This window comes from Asparagus officinalis, chromosome 2 (assembly GCF_001876935.1).
Source record: "Asparagus officinalis chromosome 2, Aspof.V1, whole genome shotgun sequence".
Classification (NCBI taxonomy): Eukaryota; Viridiplantae; Streptophyta; class Magnoliopsida; order Asparagales; family Asparagaceae; genus Asparagus; species Asparagus officinalis.
The window spans coordinates 50,582,242-50,605,778 of NC_033795.1; the positions used below are offsets into that span (position 1 = coordinate 50,582,242).

A 23,537-nucleotide genomic window follows, 5' to 3' on the forward strand; every position below is an offset into this window, starting at 1 on the left:
TGATTTGACTGGCGTTGTGTGCCCACTGGGGGATATGAACTTGAGAATCTGTTTTTGATTCGCAAAATGAAATTTTGATGTCTGTGAAGATTCAATGATAAAATGGACCTTATTAGGGTCATTCTTAGTGGTGGTTTGCTCTAATATGTGCCTTGAAGCTTCCAAGTGAGGTGTTGGTATGTTTGGTTAGTTTTAAGGTTAATTGTGGATAGGCCCTTTGTATTTATCGCTCAATTGTGGATAGACTTCTTGCATATAGACCTCCTGAATGATTTTTTTTCTACCTGCTGCTAACGACCTTAGAGAAAAAATCTTTTTTAATTGTTTTTTTTTATTTTTTATTTTAAATACAGGCCTCTGAAGGTAAAAGGTCTAATTTTCAGTTACGGGTTCTGTCTACAACTCACAACATTTAGAAGATGCTATAGACATCTATCGACAATTAACCCTTAAATTTATACTCTTCCCCTTTAGTTATGCCTTTAAATTCCTCTGTGCCCGAGCCCCTTTCATAGATTTACCTGAAAATAGCAATTGCAGAGTCATTATTTGTTCAGATAGAAGATCAACCAGGGATAATAATCAAGAAGACAAGAACAATGTGACAGGTAAAAAAATGTATTTTTTTCATTGTGCAGTAAGCATGAGCTGCTTGATTGAGAACTTATTATTAATCTCAATTGACAGAGTGGATATGACTTATGAGATGTGAAGTCCAACATCCATAACTAAGAATAAAGTAATTGATTTTTAGAATCTATTAACCTAAAGGATGAGAAATCGGAGAAAACTAGTACAAAGTCTTTTTTGTTTCCATCCGCTCTAACCGATGAAGAATAAGTTTAATGTTCGAGCTCTGCTGGTTTTTACTTACTGTAGCTAGACAGCTGTAAAACTTTTTCATTGACTTTTTACTAGTTATCAACTTGGAAAACTCATCAGGGACCCCAAAATAGGGGACCCGAGGGGACAGATGAGGTGTCAGTCCCTAGGAGCTTGATGCACTGTTCATGAACAGTGCATCAAGCCCCCAGGGGCTGACACCTCACCTGTCCCCTTAGGAGTCTCCTATTTGGGGTCCCTTTAGCAACACCCTATCAACTTGGTGTATCATGTTTGATGTTAAACAGGGATAATTTTCTATAGCACCACATTTTTAGAGTTGGGGAAGTATTCATATGTAACAACAGGGTCAGCACGTGTAACAATACTTGTATGTGTGGGCTCCATCTTTTGTGTAAAGAAGAAATTATCATTGATTGGTTCTGTTATATAACAATGAACCTGCCGGGTTTAGAAGAAATTTTCTAAATAAACCCATTCAAAGTTTTTTTTTTCTAAAAATAGACCCCATTAAGTTTTATTTACAAAAATAGACCAATTTTATCTTAATCCGGTTCCTAAATAGTCAGGGTTACCAACCCCGACTATTTAGGAGGTTGTAAACCCCCAATTATAACCCTAAATCCTAACATTCTATGCACTAAATAGTCGGGGTTGATAACCCCGACAATTTAGAAACCGGATTAAGATAAAATGGGTCGATTGTGACGCCCTTGGGTTCACACAAGGCTGCAGTCCAAGGTAAAACCAAGAATGTCAAATCTGTCATGCACCACACCGTGCAATAACATGTTTCACCATCACAATTAACATCTATCTAGTAGAGTCAACAACAGGTGTAGGTACAAAAGCAAGTAAAAGATAATACAAGAAATACTGATGAAATGATAATGATCACATAAATATCTCATCATCCAACATACAGAAAAACATAATCAAGGTCTGAGTAGATAAACTGGAATACTCAACAAGTCTCAAATACAAATATCTGACGAAAAGGAAATAAGGCACATAGCCTTTACAACTTCTAGAATAAGACTCTCAAATGTCTAAACAAAAATCTACTGTGGAACTCCAAAAGAAAGTACATAACTAAATAGACAGCTGAAGCTAAAATGCATCGCCATCAACCTGCGACTCTCCGGGCTCCCGTCTCGTTACCTGAAAGGGGGAGGGACAACGAGCGTCAAAGCGCTAGCGAGTAACATCACAACCAACCCCAAGGGAACATGGCTCATTGTATAAGAAAATACAGATAATATATAATAGATCTAAACTCATTGATCTTACTAAAGAGGGTTTTGGTAATTAGGAATTTACAACACGAGAATAGGTACGTCGAGCGAAATAATCCAAACAAGGAAACCCTCATGTATATACCTTATATCTTAAATTGTAAACCCCTAATCACCAAACCCGAGGTTCTAATACAGGAACAGTAATAAAAGAAATACAACTAATCTCAGAACATAAGCGCAGTGCCATATCATAGCCTACATGAATATCATGTCAAAATTTACATAAGTGTCATGTCGTGATCTTCTGTGAGAAAGTCATATGTAGGGTAAAGAACTATGTCCGAAACAGGAATTTTATATATTGTAGTTTCCAAACTCATGGAATAAGTGGCAAATGTCCAACACGAGGACTGAAATAAATTATAGTCCAACACGATGACTTCTATGGATTATAGTCCAACACGAGGACTGCGAAATGGTGAAAATATCGCTGAGATATATATAGTGAAATCTACCTATATCAATTCACAATCAAATCAGTGTATATATCCACAATTGGTACCCTCAGGTCATCTATCATGCCTGGGTACATAGTAAGACTAAAAACCAAAGTCAGATAATCCAGGCAAACACTCGAACATGAGTAAAATGCTCAAAAATACACAATACAGGGTTTTGCAACAGACAGTGCGGTGGTCGCCCGACTCGGTCGACCGCACACTGATACGAGCCTGGCGGTCGACCGCTAGGCATCTCGGTCGACCGGCAGAACGTCGCGGTTGACCGGTGCGGTCGACCGCAGGCTATTTCTGCCCCTACAGCGAGCTCAGCGGTCGACCGCATCGGTCGACCGCCAAGCGGACAGAAACCCAAATCTGGGTTTCTGTCAGCTCAAAACCTGAAATAAAATTTGGTCGACCGCCAAGCGGACAGAAACCCAAATCTGGGTTTCTGTCAGCTCAAAACCTGAAATAAAATTTGTATATTTCTACGATAATACAGATCTAATATCTCTATAAATCATACTGTAGAAAAACAATAAATTTTAAGCATGTAAACTATATCCCCAACATTCTAAATACAAGAGAAACAAGATTAAAACGTTTTGGTAACAGTAAACGTGATTTAACCCTTGGTTAAGCAAATCTCAGATCTAAATCTTTATTTAACAGAACATTGGTGAACTTTTATAAACTGAAACCTTTGATTCTTGCTAACCATATTATAGAGAGTTCATTTTTATACAAAAATACCATTTTGACTCATCAAAACTCAAAAAAATTTCAAACGAAAATCATAGAAAACAGGGGTGAGGGATTGGGTGAGATGATACTCGCCTCAGGTGAGTAATGGGTCTCTGAATCTGAAGGAGAACGTTTCCCTTCGCTGAATCCCACCAAAAACTGCTGCAACTCCTCAAGAACTTCTCCCCAATCACCAAACAAGGAGGATTAGGGTTTTAGAGAAGAGAGGGGGGGCTAGGGTTACTGATTTCAGATGTAAAGAGGGTTGTCTCGGATCATTAGCCTATATACCAATTACCAAACCCGACCCGAAACCCGTTTGAACCCGAACCTGAGAAAACACTCTGACCGCTGTGCGGTCGACCGACGCGGTCGACCGCGTCGGTCGACCGCGCAGCAGAAAAATGCCTGCTGCTAGGCATTTAACATGCTGGTCATATCACTCGATTTCTCTCACATAGAAACACTTGATGGGTTCTCAAACACAGATAATTACATTCATCTGATATATATATATATGTATATATATATGATTATTTATCATAAGAGAATTATTCACTATTAATAATTCACATATATTTACTATAGCAAAATTTTGGGGTTTTATATCGATTTTTGTAAAAAAAACTCAAGGGAGTATATTTTTAGAAGAAAAAAAAACTATGAATGGGTTTGTTTAGAAAATTTCTTCAAGGGGTTTATCAAACCAAATAGTGGTCATGTTTATTATTGGTAGTGCTTTCTAATCACGGTGACATATAATAAATTTTACATAATCCATAGCTCTGATTTAAGACAAGGTGTTTACATGAAAATCACTTTTAACTTCTGTCCAACTTGATGCTTACCACATTCAGTTTCTTTCTTTTCCTTTTTCTTTTTCTTTTTATTATTTTTGGTCAAAATCACCTACATTTGATGCATCAGAGTTCTGATTCGTAAACTGTTTACTTGGTATTAGTTCCGATTACCGAGACTTCTAGTTAACATGTTTTCTGGGTAGCCTAAGTATGGATGAACTCGATCTTAATGAAAGGGGGCAAAAAAAAAAAGGAACTATTTTCTCAAGCAGCCTACAGGTTTTCAGCGATGCATTCAAGGAATCTATTGATCTGTGTATCTTGTACTGAAAATTACAAACATTATGCTAGTTGGAACTTGGGAGTCCAAGTTCCTTCGTATCTTTTGTAGTTAATTAGTGATGTACTTGAGCACCAAAGCCTGTATATCGCATTAAGCAGCTTGCTAGCCGAACAAATCTCAGGTTATAAGTTTTGAAATTTTAGGTTATATGTTTTGAAATTTTAGATATTTTTTTTTTGCTTTTTTTAACTTTAGAGGGAGTTTTTGTGATCTTTCTAACTTTGAGGTTATTTTTCATAATTATTAAAATTTTAAGTACCTGATGGTAATCCATTGAATTCATCTATGCCGTTTGCAAGTTTTGAAATTTTAGAATTCCAGGGTGTTTTTTATTATAATTTGAACTTTTGATGTTGTTTTTGTAATGCTTGAAATGTTGAGGTATTAATTGTAAATTTTAATTTTTTTGGAGGTTGTTCTTAATTGTTCAGATTTCATGTTTGTTGTTTTAAGTTTTAAAACGTCTGGGTAGTTTATGTAATTCTAAACTTTTGAGGATATTTTTATGTAATTTTTAAAATGTTTTGTGTTTTTTTATGATACTTCATGTATTATAACATGTTACTTACATATGATTTATTAATCATATTTTAAAAAAAAATTGTTGAGCTATAGGTAGTTTACGTGGAATTAGTATAGGATATAATTAGCATTATGATAGATTAAAACTTAAATGAAATATTTAAAATAGTGTTTCATGTATTTTATTAATATTTTTTTAAATTGTTGAGTTATAGGCAGTTTACGTTGGATTAGTATAAAATATAATTAGAATTATGTTAAATTAAAATTTAAATGAAACATTCAAAATAGTGAAAAATAATATCGATCATGTAAAGTTTTCTCCGAACTCGTATTTTGGGTATTGAAATAAATTGATGTAGGACTAGGTGTTTGCGCTTGAAATCGACTCGGACGATCAACTCGAGCTCAAATCCGGTTGGGTGCGCAGAAGAGAGAGTCACGTGGGGCCCCAAGGCTGACATAATTTTGCATGACTTTTTAATGCGTCCTGTTCGTTTTCGGGTCTACTGAACCCTGATTCCTGAAGTCAGAAATTAATATTTTATCGAGTCCAGTAGCGTTAACTTGAGTTGCTGTTTTCCAAGGTTCGGCTCGCCAAAACTACGATCGGTACGAGGACAAAAGATCAGTGAGATGTATAGCTTTTGTCCAAATTGCATGACCTCCACCAATTAATTAATAATGGAGTTTTCATATAAATCACCGTATATTTAGGGGGTGTTTGGTTCAATTTCTATAAATTATAGGAAATGTTTTCCACCCAAAATATGATTTCTTTGTATTTCTTAAAAAAATTATAGGAAAAATTTTAAGAAGTCAAAAAGTAACAATTTTCTTATTTTTTTTTTACTTTGCTTGGTTGGTTCAAAACAAGAAAATGGCTCATAACTTTATAGAAAATGGGTATGGGACGGGTTTTGTTGATTAAATAAGGAAGGTGTCAGATTTCCTGTTGATTTCTTCTCATTTTGAGAGGAAATTGCTTTTTCTAAAATTTGGTAGTTTTTGATATTTTATAGAAAATATTTCTATAAATTTTTTGTTGAACCAAACACAATTTACAGAAATCTATAGAAAACTTTTAATTACAAAATTGCCATTATCAGATATTTTGAGAAAAGTTTTCTCAAAAAGTGTGCAACCAAACAGCCTCTTAGAGTCAATTTATATGAACTGTATTATATTTTTAATTTATACATAAACTAATAACAATGTTAGTTTTTTTTTCTACTCAATCATTTGATCCTACTTTGCTACTAATTTTTCCTGAAATTACAACAATATCCTCACTTAAGCTCGAGTGCTAAGCTTGTGAAATCTCTTGTTGACGGTCTGCAAGCTTTTCATGTGAGATTAGGTGAGAGTAGAAAATTTTAGCAGCTTTCGGTTGATTGAAAGAAAAAACTAATTTTGTATGTGGTTTAGGCATAAATTGGAATATAATTTGGTTTGCGTAAATTAATCCTAAATATAAGGTGGTTTCCTGAAAGAAAAAAAAAGCCCCCATTATTAAAGGTTTTAAATGTGAATAGATGCATTGTAGTATTGCAATAAGAGAGACCTTCTAGAGTTCTAATTGTGCAGATATACCAATGTTGAATCTTTTTTACTCTTAAAAAGGTCAAAAACATTTTATCAAGGCGGATAGAGTTTACGCGTGGTGCAGGTGAGGTGGACCCTCAATTGCTAAATTTTTTTAACTCTTACAAGAATTTTAGAAAAGAGGTTCACCGAGGGTTAAAAGAATCAATAAAAGTTTAACAAGATAATCCAAGTGAAACAATTAGAACTACTTGGGTCTATCCACAACTAGGCTATATTTAGCGCACCTAACCACAATTAACACACTCATGGAAGGGGAGAGTCTTGATAATCAAGCCCATCAACAAAGTCCAATCAAGGTCCCACTTCTCGGCTCAGATTGCTGTGTTGTAATTTGTCCCAAGATTATTAGTCGTAACACATAAATTAAGTTAGCATAAACAAATGAATATAATTGATGGCGCACAAGTATTGGGGGAAACAAAGGAAAAATGATACAGACCCCTTTCTTATAAAAGAGAACTGCTATTTGGGTCGCACTTTAACCCGCGAGCCAACTCGTTGTTTCTGTGCAAGTTGGCTTGCGCGTTAAAGCGCGAACCAAAAAGCGTTTTTGCTTATAAAAATGGAATGTCCATACCTAGCCCTCAGCGCAAATTGTTATGGTGTAATTTGTCCCAGATTATTAGTCAAAACTCATAAAGTTGATATGAACAAATGAACGTAATTAGTGAGGGGGGAGAAAAGGGGGAAAAAAACTTTAAGGCTCCCTTGTAGAAATAGAATGCACCCTCCACTTAGAGCAAGTGCAGCAATCTCCTAGTAGAGAGTTCTTGTTGGAGTGCTCTCAAGCATGGGGCCCACTTAGGAGCTTCCTAAGAGCAAGGGCAGCAACCTCTGAAGGAGCCTCTCAAGGCTGACGTGGTCGTGGAGCTTGGCAGCCCTCCCTCCAGCAAACTCCCAACGCCTCCCAAGCCCCTCTCCTAACGCTGAGCTGGCGTTGGGGAGCTTCCGAGCTCCCAAGCGCTCCACAAATTTGTGGAGCGCTTGGGAGCTCCCAACTACAGCAGAATTTTACAAAAAACCCTATTTAGCAAAAACCCTTACCAGCGATGATGTCGAGGGTTTGGCGGCAACGATGATGTCGAGGGTTTGGCGGTGAAGAGGCCTCCGACGTCGTTGCCAGCGATGATGTCGAGGGTTTGGCGGCGAAGAGCAGGATGCAGGTCGTTGTCGAAGGGTGTGATGACGTCGTCGCCGAAGGGTGTGCGGTCGTCGTCGCCGAAACTTGCTCGTCGCCGCAGCATAAACAAATGAATATAATTGATGGCGCACAAGTATTGGGGGAGACAAAGGAAAAATGATACAGACCCCTTTCTTATAAAAGAGAACTGCTATTTGGGTCGCCCTTTAACGCGCGAGCCAACTCGCTGTTTCTGTGCAAGTTGGCTTGCGCGTTAAAGCGCGAACCAAAAAGCGTTTTTGCTTATAAAAATGGAATGTCCATACCTAGCCCTCAGCGCAAATTGTTATGGTGTAATTTGTCCCAGATTATTAGTCAAAACTCATAAAGTTGATATGAACAAATGAACGTAATTAATTAGTGAGGGGGCAGAAAAGGGGAAAAAAAACTTTAAGGCTCCCTTGTAGAAATAGAATGCACCCTCCACTTAGAGTAAGTGCAGCAATCTCCTAGTAGGGAGTTCTTGTTGGAGTGCTCTCAAGCACGGGGCCCACTTAGGAGCTTCCTACTAAGAGAAATATTCTAACAAACTCCCAATTAGGAGCTTAAATATTATTTTAAAAACCCATTCTTCTACCTCTAACATTTTATAAATATATTTTAAAACAATAAATCTAATTAAAAATATTTTTTAGTGGGCCCCACCCCTTAAGAGCTCCCAAGTGCTCCACAAATTTGTAGAGCTCTTAGGAGCTCCATGGTGGACCACACCGCCAATTAGGACTTAGGAGCCTTTTTGGGAGCTTGTTGTAGCATGTTGGGAGCTTTTCCTTGCCACATCACCCTTAGGAGCTTCATTGGGAGGCTGCTGCACTTGCTCTTATGACTTAGTCAATGCATGCTCCCATCTCAAAAGGGAAAAGTAAATGTGATTAGGTCTAAATAAGTTATAGTTGTTAAAGATAGGAGTTGGATGTTAGACATAAAAGTTAGATATTAAATCTTAAGTTTATCTCTAACTTTAGACGTTTACTTGTAGCTATAATTGCATCTACGTCTATGCATTCATCAATGCTATACTCAAAGGCAATCATGTTATGAAGCTTACAGTGGAAATACAACTCCCATGAACTATTGTTACGGTTCAGTATTTTTATAACTCTCTATTAGAAATAGAGACAATGATTTTCATTAGTTAGGATTTTTTTTCCCCTCCAAATAGTGTAGAACTTATGATTATTTAATCATATTATTAGCTTGTTTTGTGTAAAAATATCCAGCTAATGATCTGTTGTGTTATATTCCTAATTCTACTTAAATGAAGCCATGCGAACCAAATCCACCTTGAACCCCGTGTCTCCTCCAGCCTCTTGGTTCAAATCCATTACTTAATTAACCATCACCTTGATCAACCTTGTTCCCGTATAATTACTTACGAAAATGCTATTTGGCACGCAATGTGGGCGCGCAGCCCATCTCGCGTGCCACAACAGGGGGTGGGACCCACAGTGTGCCAAGTAGCAAGGTTCAATTACTTAGACCATCTCCAACGCGACGCTATTTTGCCGCAAAAAGCGGATTTGCCGCTGCTCCGAAGCTCCAACGCGGCGCCAATTCTCGCTGCATTTTAGCGGGGATGAACAGCGCGACGCTATATTTGGCGTCGCACTGTTCATCTCCGCATTACTGTTTCTTTTATTTTTTTTAATTTTTTTTTAAAATTTTACCTCATATTTTTATGTATTTACAACTTGACCCCAATTATTTTATTACATGTATAAAACAACCCTAATAATATTTAAATTTTATAATTTTACCCCAATTATATAATTTAGACAAAATAAATTATTTTTTAAAAATAAAAATAATGCTGAAATTTAAAAGACATTATTATTAATTATAATATTAAAATCTAGATATTAAGTAAAGTCCCATGAAATATAAAGAGCAATCCCAATACATAATTCAAGTATAATTTACATATCTGAAATACATAACATATAAAAACTGACACGCATAATATAAAACTTCATTAAAATAAAACATAAAATACAAACTAAACATAGAACATTTCCTGAGATGGACAAGCAACTCTCAATAATCTGGTAGATCGGGGCCAGAGTGTCCAATATCATTGAAATAATTGCCAAAATTAGAAGCAGACCCTTGTTCTTGTTGATTTCTTTTTTGTATTATTTTAATCTGTTGAGCTCGAACGTACTCACGCACGTTTGGATCAGCAATGAAATTCAAATCTTTCATTATAATTTTTCATTCATCTCTATCTTTTTTCATGGCTATCTTTTCTCGTTCGATATCAAACGCTACTTGCCTGTCCAAGCTCGCCTTGTCTAACCTGTCTATAAGTCGATTGTTGGAGGTCTCGATGGAGTCCACTACACTTGACTCATGATCATCATTTTTCCTTTTCAATTTAGCTTTTTTTACCCCAATAGGTCGTTCAGATGGAGTAAATGATGACAGTCCAGGAGATGTTGATATAGGAGATTCCGGAGTGGGATTATCTGATTGTGACGAGTCGAAGTTCACACTTTGGGATTGTCTTCGACCAACTTGTCTTGCTGTGGGGACATCATCTTTGAATTTTTCAAAATTTTTAACCATATTCCAGACATGATCAAATTTGAAACCTTTTTTGTACTTTGGTTCTTGCATAAATAACATCTTTGCTCGAACTAACTGCAAAATATAGTGAACATCAAGTTATGTTTTTCAACAATAATAATAAATTTCAAACGATAATTAATAGAATACTTACAATATCTTCATCTGAAGCACCACTTGGATTCAGATTCTCTACTTGTCTCAAGCACGCATTCAATTTCCTTACTTCATTACTTATGATTTCCATTCGAGAACGAATTGATCGGCTCGTACGCATCTCAAAATGCTGATCTCGAAGTTCATTGTATTTGTCCTCCACACGAGACCAAAATGCATCTCGAGACTGGTTTCTACCGATAATAGGGTCTTGAGAAATATCCAAGAATACTTGACAAAGGAGCACATCTTCAGTAACCGTGTATCCAGTTAATCGAACAGACATTTTTTTGTAAAAAGCGGTTGGTTTGGAGATCAGAAATACTTTGAAGAAATACTTCGAATTGGGTGGCTTGAAGTAGAAACCGTGAATGTTATTTATAGCCAATCCAAATTTGTTTTTTTTGTTTGAATTTGAATTTGAATTTGAATTTGAATTTGCGGTTGGTTTGAATTTGTCGGTGGTCAACATTTGAAATTGAATCATTTTGTACAAACTGATCAGCTTTACACATTATCCAACGTTGTCGGTGGGAATCAATTTTTGAAATCAGGTCAGCTTTACACATTGTCCAACGTATACACAGCTCAGCTCTCCTTGAATTGTGTGAAAGCTTTGTACGAGTGGGAATCAATTTTTGAAATCAGGTCAGCTTTATACATTGTCTAACGTATACACAGCTCAGCTCTCCTTGAATTGTGTGAAAGCTTTGTACGAGTGGGAATCAATTTTTAAAATCAGGTCAGCTTTACACATTGTCCAACGTATACACAGCTCAGCTCTCCTTGAATTGTGTGAAAGCTTTGTACGAGTGGGAATCAATTTTTGAAATCAGGTCAGCTTTACACATTGTCCAACGTATACACAGCTCAGCTCTCCTTGAATTGTGTGAAAGCTTTGTACGAGTGGGAATCAATTTTTGAAATCAGGTCAGCTTTACACATTATCCAACGTATACAGCTAAAAGCAAATTTGAATTTTGTGACAAATTGATAACAGCTGGAAAGCATTTCCTAAAATCAGCTCAACTTTACACATTGTTCAATGTATACAGCTAAGCAAAGTTTTATAAATAGCATACTAGATTAGGTACATCCACACAATTACTCATTGTTGTGTTAAAATTATTATTCTCCATTTCTGCATACTTCAGTCATTCTTTTCTTACTTCAAAAATGAATTTCGATGTTGGAGGTCCATCATACTTATCATCATCTTCATCTTCGGATGATGATAATTTTCTGTCCAATATCATTGCAGAGATTGATGAAACCGAAGAAGTAATTTGTGAGTACATCAACAACAACATGATCCTCGTTAACAATTTACGTCAACACAACTACCAACCGATCCATGGTGGCTCGATTCCCGGTCATGCAGTGATCAACCGCGATCGAGAAAATGCGCATCAGAATTTGGTCATAGATTACTTTGCCGATAATCCACGTTTTGGAGAAGATATGTTTCGTCGTCGATATCGGATGTCAAGAAGTTTGTTCCTTCGTATTGTTGATGCAGTGAAAGATCATGACTATTACTTCCAACAACGAAGTGATGGACTTGGTAGAATGGGATTATCACCGTTACAGAAAGTAACAGCTGTTTTTCGCATGTTGGCATACGGTCTACCAGCTGATGCTACGGACGAATACGTTAAAATAGGTGAGTCAACAGCAATTGAAAGTATGACAAAATTTTGTCGTGCTATGGTGGAAATATTCGCAGAGCGGTATCTACGAACACCTAACGCTAACGATATTGCTAGGCTACTCTATATTGGAAAAAAAACGTGGTTTTCCAGGAATGTTAGGAAGTCTTGATTGTATGCATTGGAAATGGAAAAATTGTCCAACAGCATGGTCTGGGCAATACACAGGACGTAGTGGGTCACCAACTATTATCCTCGAAGCTGTGGCAGATTATGATCTTTGGATATGGCACGCATATTTTGGTATGCCAGGCACCAATAATGATATCAATGTGCTGGAGTCATCTAATCTTTTCTCTAACCTAGCTCAAGGTATTGCTCCTCCCGCTCACTATGTTATTCAAGGAAAAGAGTATAATATGGGTTATTATTTAGCTGATGGTATATATCCGAAATGGGCTACTATTGTACAAACAATCCAACAGCCACAAGGTAGGAAGAAAAAATATTTTGCCATGAAACAGGAAGCATGTAGAAAAGATGTAGAACGTGCGTTCGGAGTTCTCCAATCACGATTTGCAATCGTGGCAGGATCAGCACGTTTTTGGAAAAAACATGTATTACATGACATAATGACTGCATGCATTATTATGCACAATATGATAATCGAGGATGAACGTGATCTTTATGCACCAATTCAAGAAGTGAGGGAAGCACCAACACCAGAAGTTGATATGGTAGCAGATGAAACTACAAGATTTACTCAATTTATTGCACGTTACGGAAAAATCAAGGATAAAGATGCCCATATTGCGCTTCGTAATGCATTGATAGATCATCTATGGGAGGAATACACTAATTCAGATAGTTAAGAGCATACTAAATTTGTAATTTTTACATTGTTGTTAATGTTTAAGTATTTTCTTATATTTTATTTTCTGTTGTGTTCTTGAATGTAATATTTTGGCAATATTAATAATAGGTATATAATATTTTATTGTTTTATTAGTTTAATTTTTTAAATAATAAATCATTTTGTTTGGAAAATATGTGAAAAAATAAAATTTGATATGTGAGGTTAATTGTTGAAATAGTTAAAAATATAGGGAATAAAAAATAATCATATAAAAGTAGATAAAAAGAAAGATACTGAGAATATTCCTTTTTGGTGCAAAAAATGGTGCAATGGGTTGGAGATGAATTACTGTTAGATGTGACTTTTGCACCATTTTGATGCAAAATTTGCACCATTTTGAGGCAAAGGGTTGGAGATGCCCTTATGGCACAGATTTGAAGGAGTCCCTGTGATTCCCTCTCGTGTAACGTCCGAGCCTAGCTACCCAATCAATTATTTGGGAATTACGTTATGAGATGTTAGTTTCATTAAATAGATTTCCTTGTTTTTTCAGGCTGTTAGCTAACCAAACAGCCACTATTATTATATCATCATGCTGTCGTTTTAGATTGTACATATTCATATAGGAGCATTGAATACAATGCGATACAATGTTATGGGCTCTTTAAAAGAGACATTATTGTTTTTAATGGACATAATAATTTAAGCATACTTTACTATGAATACGATTAAGATAGTTTGCTCATCATCAAATATGATGTACATTATGCGTTTGTTAATGGATTCATAGTATAATACAAACCAACTCTTAAAAATAATATTATACATAATTCTGCAGTCAAAGCACTAGGAAAGTGATGCCAATGTAGATATATTATATATAGATACGGGAAATGTTAAGTGTACTATAAAAATTATACTACTTTCTTATTAATAGACAAAAAGAAGTATGGTGTATAGGAGCTCATAATTTCTCTTTGCAATTTACAAAAAAGATCTCATGTTTTTTTGGTAAATAGTCATTTTTTTTATTACTGATGATACTAGTATTGTAGGCATGCCGGATTTAAATGGGGTGCACTTGCACCCTGAAATTTTGTAAATTGCTTATGATCCTTTGTATAATTTATAGTTTGTCCTCTCATATATTTTAAAATTTGTACCCCAACCTATTCAAGAACACTAAATAAGTTAATATCAAATTAAATTAACCTATTGGAAAGTAAAAGTGCATTTAACTTTTCAACAATCAAACGTCAAATAGGCTTAACGGAGCTTATAAAGTCTACCAAGTGCATTACAATATTATATCTTTATATGTAGATAAATAAATACTTATTGTGGAAAAACTTAATGACTCGACCACTTATTATAGGAGGTGCATGTTCAATTTCTAGAGGAGATTACGATACTAATATAAAATTAGGAAATAATAAATTAGTAATCTCGGTGGTTTATCTCCAATTAAACTTTTTAAAGTGGTGTTTAATTGGGAAAGTTCTAGAGTCGAGCTGGAGATATCGAGTAGAGATAACTACGACATCTTGCGGAAACAATAAAAGAAAACCGAAAATTAATAAAGAGCAGCTAAGGAAGCATCGTAGAAAAGAGGGGTCCGAATAAGTAACGACCTCCTAACATCCTCAACAATTTTATATTGGTCCCTCAAATCTTTATCATTGCTCACAAATCCCTTTCAATCCTGCAGGGTCCTCCCCATTGGTTCACCAGAATGCCTCCCAGCTTATGCTTTGTGAAAAAGACATATTTTAGCGAGGACATAAATGGACAAAGTTTCAAAACAGTCATGTTTACAATAATAATCGCAAAAAAAATCCATTTTCAACTTATTTTCAGAAACATACCTGGTTTTAGCCTCAACGTTGAAACCATGTCGGTTTCTGGAAAAAAAAAATTCGAAATTTCACGAGAGTTGAACTCCCGTGAAGTTTAGTAACCTGGTTTCAGCGCTGAGGCTGAAACCAGATCGGTTTCTGAAAATATGTTAGAAACGAGTCTTTTTTGGGATTAAAAGTCCAAAGAAGACTGTTTAAAAATTTGTCCAAACATAAATTGAAGGCAGTAATGGTCACTAGTAATCAATTTACTGGGACTACTTAGATTGTAGGCGCATAATGCACGTGATATAAGAAATAGAGTAGCTTCAAAAAGATAAATACAAAAATAATTTATGAAAGAGTGATTTTTATAAAAGACAAATCTGCAAAAGTAATTTTATGTTTCTTTATTAATATATTTAAACTGTTAGCATGCATCTTCTACTTAATTATGGGGTAAAGATTTTTTTCTTCCAACTATGACTTTGTATTTTTTTTCCTTTTTACTCTATACTTAATTGAATGTCAAAAGACTTTCTCGTATCAATTTCCGAATAACTAGTTCTCAAATCTTGCTCTGATTCGGGAGTTTTAAGTCAGAACCCAAAGATATCAGTATATCACCGATTTACGAAAGAGCTTTGTTACAGGGACCCAAAATATAGGACTAATAGGGGGGACAAGTGAGGTGTCCCCCTCCTATTGGATAATGAGTTGGTCATCATTGGATAATGAGTTGGTCATCATTAATAATGATCAACTCATTATCCAATATGAGGGGGACACCTCACTTGTCCCTCCTATTGGTCCCATATTTTGGGTCCTAAAGGAATTTTTCTTTGCGAAAACCCCTTAAAGACTCGAGTGACTTGGGAGCAATATGAAGCATGTGAGGGACTAAAAGAGAATTAGTAATATTTGAACCCATCAATTCTTCATGTTGGTTGTTCAAGCAGGCTAAGCAATCGCGGTGGTGGCCCCCAACAAGCCGACTGTTAACTTTTTGCCTCCATTTCTTTTCTCACCCCCCTTTTCCCCCCTGCTTTTCTATCCCTCCCCTCAAGAGCCCCGAGCACGCTTTCAAAAACTCGTACGGACCCTCCACCAACTTCTTCTTCATCAAGAATCAATCTTTGGATCCAAGAATCAATCTTTGCGGCCTCGATCACGATGGGCTGCGCCAATCGAAGATCGAGAGCGAGGAATCGGTGACCCGATGCAAGGATCGCCAAGGAGTTCATGAAAGGCCCTCTCCTCCCGCAACGCCTTCCGCGCCGCACCTCAGCCTACCTCCGTCCTCCTCAACCAACACGGCGCCGCCCCGCACCGACTACGCCCACTCCGAAGCCGACCTCTTCGCTCAAACCCTCCCTCCTCATCCTCAACTCAGAACCCCACCCCCTCGTCAAGCCTCGTGCCCATCGACCTCCTACGTCGTCCATCGTCCGAACGCCCGCGGCGTCTGCGACGATGCGTCAGCGCCGGTCGACGCTCCGCTTGCTCCGCCCCCCCCGCTCCCGACTTCGCGCCGCTGCAGCGGGCGCGAACATGCCGGATTCGCCTATACTAACAGCAAGAAGCAGCCGCGCGAGTTAAAGCTCCGGCTGGAATGACGTCATCCAAGAGGAGGAGGGATGCTGACGATAGGATGAGGGCGCCGCGATGAGCCGCCGCCGCCCCAGCAGCACCAACCAAAACACGACGCAGCTCCGTCCTCCGCCGGTGGCCACCGTGCAGCAGCAGCCGCCTCCCGCCAGCGCGGAGAACGGCCTTCTGGCTGGGCCGGTTGCTCAGGCATTAATTTCTTAACACTGATTCACATGCCCGGCCTTCTCTGAGCCAGCCATGAACACGAGAGACCCCAGAAAAATCCAAAATCTACAAAGAGAAGGTGGTCATTGAGCAGCCCGCGAGTCCGACCCCGCTCCCGAGGCCAGAATGTAGGTTCCTCCGCCTCCGCCGGCACCAAAGCCGGCGAGAAGCAAGGTTCAGCAGCAGGCGGCGGTTACGGTGGGGGGAAGAGGGGAAGAGGGGAAGGGGAGTGGAAATAGTGTGAATGTTAAGAAGGTGTTTGGATGATATTGATGATCATTTTTTGAAGGCGTCAGAGAGTGCTCATGAGGTTTCGAAGATGTTGGAGGCGACCAGGATGCATTATCACTCAAATTTCGCTGATAATCGAGGTGAGACTGATCTTACTCTGTTTTCTATTTTAATTCAAGGTTATATTTCCATAGTTTGGGTTGTTATTGCTAAATGTGGAATGATAATTGTAGAAGGGAGACCTGTGCTTTTTGCCCATAGTTCTGTTGTTGCAGGCAGAACCCCAGAAAGATTTCTATGATTGCAAATAGATCCTTGAGTGAAAACACGTTGTTGCAGATAGATACGCTAGTTCAAAAATAAATAAATAAATAAAAATAAAAATAAAAACTCAGGGGGTCTGTCTGCAACAATAGAACTATGGGGAAGTAAGTTCAATTTGATGATAGTATTGGGGGTCTATCTGCAATTAGCCCAAACTAATATAGGAGAAATCTACATGGCTTGCATCAGCCATGATATCTTCCTGATGAACTTTTGATATTGAGAGATGAGTAGCCTATGTCAGGCTATGCAGAATTCCTTGTGAAGCCGAGTCATGTCAGACAGTGTTGGGGCTGACACGGGAATTATTACTTGTCATTGCCGTTTTGTACGTAGAGCTTTAGAATCTTTTGTGCATAGAGCTTTAGAATCTTTTACATGTTGGAGCTTCATTTTGTGTCATGTTGCGTTTGCTTGTCTGTACTTCTTAGATTTCAGGTCCTACTGAGGAAGTTCGAGTTGGGAGAGATTGCCCAATTATATTCACAACAATAGCTATGGTTCCAACCATATATTATCCGGGCGTTGAGAGATATTGCTCATTTCGTTTGAACTCTTTTTATTAGGCATGAGAATCTACTTTAACATAATTATTTTGGGGAAAAAAGTTTGTAACCAATTGTAGCTGCTGCACTAAATGACTATCGTATGAAAGCTATGAGTTACTTGGCCTTGATGGAAAGGCACATAAGAATAGTGATTAATGTTCTCTTTGGGTTGAAATTCACGCATACTCTGCTGGTAATAGATGGAGGTGACAAACTTTACTTAAAACCCTCCCCTTGTTAAGGAAACATTTGGAGCTCGTGCTTTGTATGAGCTTGAGCACCATAACAAAGAAAGTACCTTTATTCATCTTCTAATTAGATTAGGTAAGAGTAAACTTACTGGCAGAGGATTGAGGTTAATTTATATCAAGTGGTAAAATCTCAGCCAACCTCCCTTTAACTTTTCATCCGAAAACTGTGTTCCATGGTTAGTTAAACGCTGCTGGGAAACCTGGTGATGACAATAACAATTATTTCCCTCAGGTAAAAGCTAAAATTGTGTAATACTCTTTGTTATAGAGATCTCAGGCAGACTATTTGTTTGTGAATTATGTCCAAAGTTCCTTGGACTTTTCTCCCTGATTGCTGATTCAAGGATTTACTTATTTCCTAGTTGGATGACATGTGAAATAATAATGATGAACTGTTTTCTGAAACCAACCAGTACTATGGTTTCTTTTGGAATTAGTTTCTTATGCTTCGGAACCATAATTAGGTATCCTTTGAACAGTAGTAGGAGTGGTTTAATCTTTAAGAAGATGACCACTTTTGTATATTCCTTAGTCTTCTTTGACTTCCACTTTGCATTTTATTTGAGACAGGATGCAGTCCAATTCATATGTGATACTCTGAGGAAGTTGGATGAAAACAAACAATTGAATTGTTCCTTGCAGTTGCAAAAGAATTTTATTTTTCCCTTTCTCCATCTAGGAATGTGAGATTATTACTTGCTTCTACTATCCTTCCCAATTAAAAGAAAGAAATAATTCTTCTTACCCATTTTAAGTAGTTACATAATTACCACTTTTTCCTCACTGTATCCAAGACACAGCTCGCATTTTTGTCATGTAAAAAATAAGGATATGGACAATTTCTGACTTTACGAACTTCTTATTGAGAAAAATTGTGATTTCAATGTTAAAACATTTGGTGATTTCAATGTTAAATTTAGGTGACATCTATTTTGTTTGTGCTGTGTCTTGTCTGCCTCCATACCCTAAAACAGTGCAGCTAACTAAGCTCGAAATTTGTGCAGATTCTCAAACAACTATGGAAAGATTCAAAAGTCTTTTTTAGTTAGAAGTAGTCGGAAGTCGGAACTCCATTTTGTTCCAACTACATCTAAATTTCAAAAGTCTTTTTTCTTTAGATGTTGTTGCAACACCAAAATGTGGTTGCAACAATAAAATAAGCAAAAAATAGAGGTGTTGGAAACTCAAAGTTAAGAGTGTTGTAACACCCTCAGTTGGAACACCATCTACATTAGTTGTTCCAACTCTCTCTAACCAAACACACCATAATATCATATAATTTGAGATGCCAAAAATATCATAAATTTCAGTGTCATTCATAAATTTGGGAAACTAAAATATGATATTTATGTATGCAAGCCTTTCTTTCGGACCCAAGAATTTATGTAAAACTTTGGCATAAATTGATATATAGACACACTCATGTACGCACACATATTTTTGTATATATATGTGTGTGCGCGCGCGGCCGCACATTCACTGTTCAAAAATCTCAAAGCCATATAATGAATGAGATGGTTGCTGTGTAAGTAGTGACAGGCTCATGCCGGTCTAAACATTTTCTGTAAGTACACACCCACATGACAATAAAAGAGAAAACAAACCTTGAAGAATCAATATTTTCTTTTGAGCTATTGCTTTTTACACTGAGCATTTGTTCGCTTAAAAAGTATGTTAGGTTTCCATGTCACTCAAACTGGCATTGGTTTTCATGACAGCTTTTGTCCTTGCATATATGTTCTCTCTTTTTGGCAACTTTATTAATAATTTAATACTATGTTATTACCTATTCATGTTCACAGGACACATTGACCACTCTGCAAGAGTCATGCGAGCTATCACATGGAACAGATCATGTAAAGGCATGAAAGATGAGAATGATGGAAAAGATGATTTCGATAATGAGGAATTGGAAACTCATGCTACTATTTTGGACAAAATGTTAGCATGGGAAAAGAAGTTATATAAGTCTGATGTATTTTTATTTGTCTTTTTATTTTTTCCATTTTATCACTAGCTAATCCTGGGTTCTTTTCAGGGGAAAAAAGACTTTCTGATTATGTTACGTTATCTTTTTATATCTAATTTCGCAATTACTCAGTTAAAGTTTAGATCAAGGAGAGCATGATATGTTGCTAATCAATTCAATCTGTGGAAAGTGGTATTAGTTGTGAGAATTTAGGGGGGTAAAAAAGGAATTCAATCTGTTGCATGATCCATTTTAAAACTTTAACAGTTAATTTCCAATTGATTCCATCAATTTTGGGCTAGAAAACTGCACGCACTACTGTACTTTTCTCTAGGGACGTACTTTTAATGTGCCAATTTCCAAATAAAGCAACTAATAATAGATATCTGAGCAGTGGATCATCGCTTTTTATTTAAAACCTTGGTGAGGAAGCAGTAAAACATGTAACAATCTCCCGCCTTGAGTAACCACTCTTTAGATACGGTGCCTACTTGATAATTTTCAGGAAACCATATTGAAAGTACCAAATTATCAATTTATAGTCTTTAGATCAATCAACCTGAGCTTTTAAGCCTAAACTTATACTTGATAAGTCCACAGGACTCCCTTTCCTTGAAAGACACCGGTATACTTTTTGGATGTGCTACTAAATCTCATAAATGTATGCTGTTGTCCCTGCCTTGTTGTAATTAGTTTTATATAAACAGACGACACTGAGAATCATAAGCTATTTTTTCATCATAGATGCTGAGAATCATTGCCTTGCTTTTTTCCCCTCTGTTTTAAATAAACAGAAATGCTTACTTTCCTCTGTTCATTGCTTTGCCCGTTTAGACTTCGTAATTTGGCCTCTTACATTGTATATTATTTTTAGATGGAAAATTCTTGATACAAAACTTAAATCGTGCAGGCAGGTGAGCTAATGAAAATTGAATATCAGAGAAAAGTTGCTTTGTTGAGCAAGCAAAAGAAACGTGGTTCCAGTCATGAAACACTGGAAAAGACTAAAGCAGCTGTCAGTCATTTGCATACAAGATACATAGTTGATATGCAGTCAATGGATTCCACAGTTTCAGAGATCAACCGTCTAAGAGACAAACAGCTTTATCCGAAATTAGTGGCTCTTGTTGATGGGTAAGTTGTGTACTTTGTAAGTTTCAAGTCAAGAAAATTGCTACTGTCACATATTATGGTACGTAGTTTTTCTATTAGTGATTAGCGTGCTCCATTTTCAAAATGCTTTTTTGTTTCTTGAACTATTCTTTGGTGATTAATACTGGAGAATCTCCAGAAGACTGAGCATGGATGTCAACATTTGACCGTGGAGAGACTTAAAACGTATGAAAATCACTCCAGATATTACCTTGTAGTGTTGGTACATAAAACTTGAGATAGCCCACATGGCTAAGTATGCAAGCCCTTCACAATTTTTAATGGCACTTCTGTAGAGACTTTGAGATTCATGTTTTACCATAATTTTTCAGTTTTTCGTCTTTGGAATTGAGCTATCCAAGCAGACCAGCCCTTCCCGAGAAGAGCCAAAAGCGAAGGAGTTTCAGCAAGTAAGAATAAGATTAATGATTTGTGAAACATACCATTGACAACATGAATCCGCCTAGCAAGAAAGAAGACTCTAGTCTCATATCGGCCACAGTGGTTTCCAATCTTCACATGTCCCTTATTTCTGATGGTCTATAAGTATGAGTAGGCATGTCCTGGTGAAAACTCAATGTGATGACTGCAGCTGTAATGTTGTTGCTATTCTAATAAGAGTGCCAACTATTGTTGCTGTTATAGTAGTATCTAAACCAACATTTTCTTAGCTTCCCATCATAGTACAACAGGTCATATTATAGTTCTGGGCCCTTTCCACTGAGGTAACCTTTTTTTTTTTGGTTTCCTATTTCTCTTTGATGGTTCCTCCCTTAGCACTCATGGACTTAATGAACCAGCTCACTGTAATCGACTTCTGTCTGGTAACCAGCTCAGTGAAATCTTTATATTATTTTCCATTATATTTTGATATTTGATGCTCTTGAACCAGACAGATAAAGTAACTTCTTAAGCTGTAATGATACTCAGTTTGAGGTTCAACTCTTTTTAGCTGACACAAGCATCAGTGTCTTCCAATCCTTAGACAGTTCCAGTGGGTTTAGTAGCTGGCCTATCGATCAACAAATCTTCCCTCAGGTACCTTGTCTGCATAACTTTGCTACTTGTCTGCTTCATTATCCAGGCACTTTGTCAGCTATGACCCATTTGTCCGAATTTTGTGACTTGATTCTTCTAGTTGTTGGCATCATTCTTGGTATCTTGTCCACGTATACAATTTTCTCATTTCCAGGCTATGATGAGCACATCTTTGGTGGCCATCTCTTCCAGATGCAATTAAGGTCCTAAAAAGCACTTCAAATTTGTTGATCCAAGTTTTAGTGAACTTGCAGAGAAGTCATCCAGCATATGTATCAACCTCCATCCTGTACTATATCATTTCAAAGAATAATCAATCTGAGGAGTTACACGGAGAGCCCAGTTTCCTGCTGGAAGGGATGGTCATGGTCTATGATCAACTTCTGTATAAAGTAGGTATTGACCTTGGGCATAAAATAAGGCTTATGTCTTAGACTGTGGTTAGATACTAGAACCTGTTTGACAACCAAATTGATATTGAAGGGCTTTCTCCGCCTAGCGGTCTGCAACTGCCTTGAAAGATTATAGCCAGGCATACAGGCTAATCCAGCAGTTGAAATATGTAGCTAACGTGAACTATTGTGATAAAAGTATATTACCTTATTATTTCCATTATTCTCATTTTGTGTGTTTTGTTCTTGTTACATGCTCGGTCATTGAAAATTCATTGACATGCCATTGGTATCCAAGCTCTCGTTTCTATCATGTGGATTTAGCTTCAAGGAATATATCGAATGTAGCTGTGTTAGATTATGTCCTAAGGGCAATCAGATACTCTTTATTCTTCTTTTGTCAAGCATACTCAAGTTTCATGCTGCCTTCATCACAGGATGGCAACCATGTGGGAAAAAATGTTCATGCACCACAGCAGCCAGCTCAAGATCGCTCTATTGCTCAGAAACCTCGACATATCACTTTCTCCTAAAGAAACAAGCGAACAACACCACGAAACAACTCGTCAACTCTATAGCATCCTTCGAGAATGGCACGCTCAGTTTCAGGGTCTAATGAAGCATCAAAGAGAGTACATTCAAGCCCTCAACAGCTGGCTCAAGCTAAATCTTATCCCAATAGAAAGCAACTTGAGGGAGAGAGTCTCATCACCTCCAAGAGTAATCCGACCTCAAATCCAACCTCTGCTTCAAGCTTGGAACGATTTGCTCGAGAAACTTCCGGATGATAGGCCGAGAGGCATTATTCATACATTTGCAGAAGTTGTTCATACTATTATTATAATACAAGACGATGAGTTGAAACTTAAAGAGAAGTGTGATGAGACTCGGAGAGAGTATATTAGAAGAAGTCGGGCCTTTGATGATTGGTATCGTAAACATTCTGAGAAAAAGGCAGCAGCTGCTGCTGCTGGAGCT

General features: G+C 37.2%; 3 protein-coding genes across 3 annotated transcripts in view; 2 read left to right on the forward strand and 1 right to left on the reverse strand.

Moving 5' to 3' along the window:
* LOC109831163 (glutathione S-transferase T3-like) lies at positions 9,990-10,785 on the reverse strand. Its single transcript, XM_020398502.1, has 2 exons — positions 10,498-10,785; positions 9,990-10,418 (listed from the first exon to the last, which is right to left on the reverse strand). Exons 1-2 carry the CDS (start codon positions 10,783-10,785, stop codon positions 9,990-9,992), a joined length of 717 nt encoding a protein of 238 aa, XP_020254091.1.
* On the forward strand, positions 11,676-13,020 carry LOC109831164. The gene is made up of 2 exons (XM_020398503.1): positions 11,676-12,162; positions 12,266-13,020. Exons 1-2 carry the CDS (start codon positions 11,676-11,678, stop codon positions 13,018-13,020), a joined length of 1,242 nt encoding a protein of 413 aa, XP_020254092.1.
* The window catches only part of LOC109831165, a 20,862-nt gene continuing 14,196 nt past the window's right edge, over positions 16,872-23,537 (forward strand). Inside the window, exons 1-4 of the mRNA XM_020398504.1 lie at positions 16,872-17,025; positions 19,811-19,983; positions 20,888-21,111; positions 22,997-23,534. Of these exons, the coding sequence (XP_020254093.1) occupies positions 16,899-17,025; positions 19,811-19,983; positions 20,888-21,111; positions 22,997-23,534 (1,062 nt within the window). The 5' untranslated portion in view covers positions 16,872-16,898. The remainder of the gene's footprint in view (positions 17,026-19,810; positions 19,984-20,887; positions 21,112-22,996; positions 23,535-23,537) is intronic.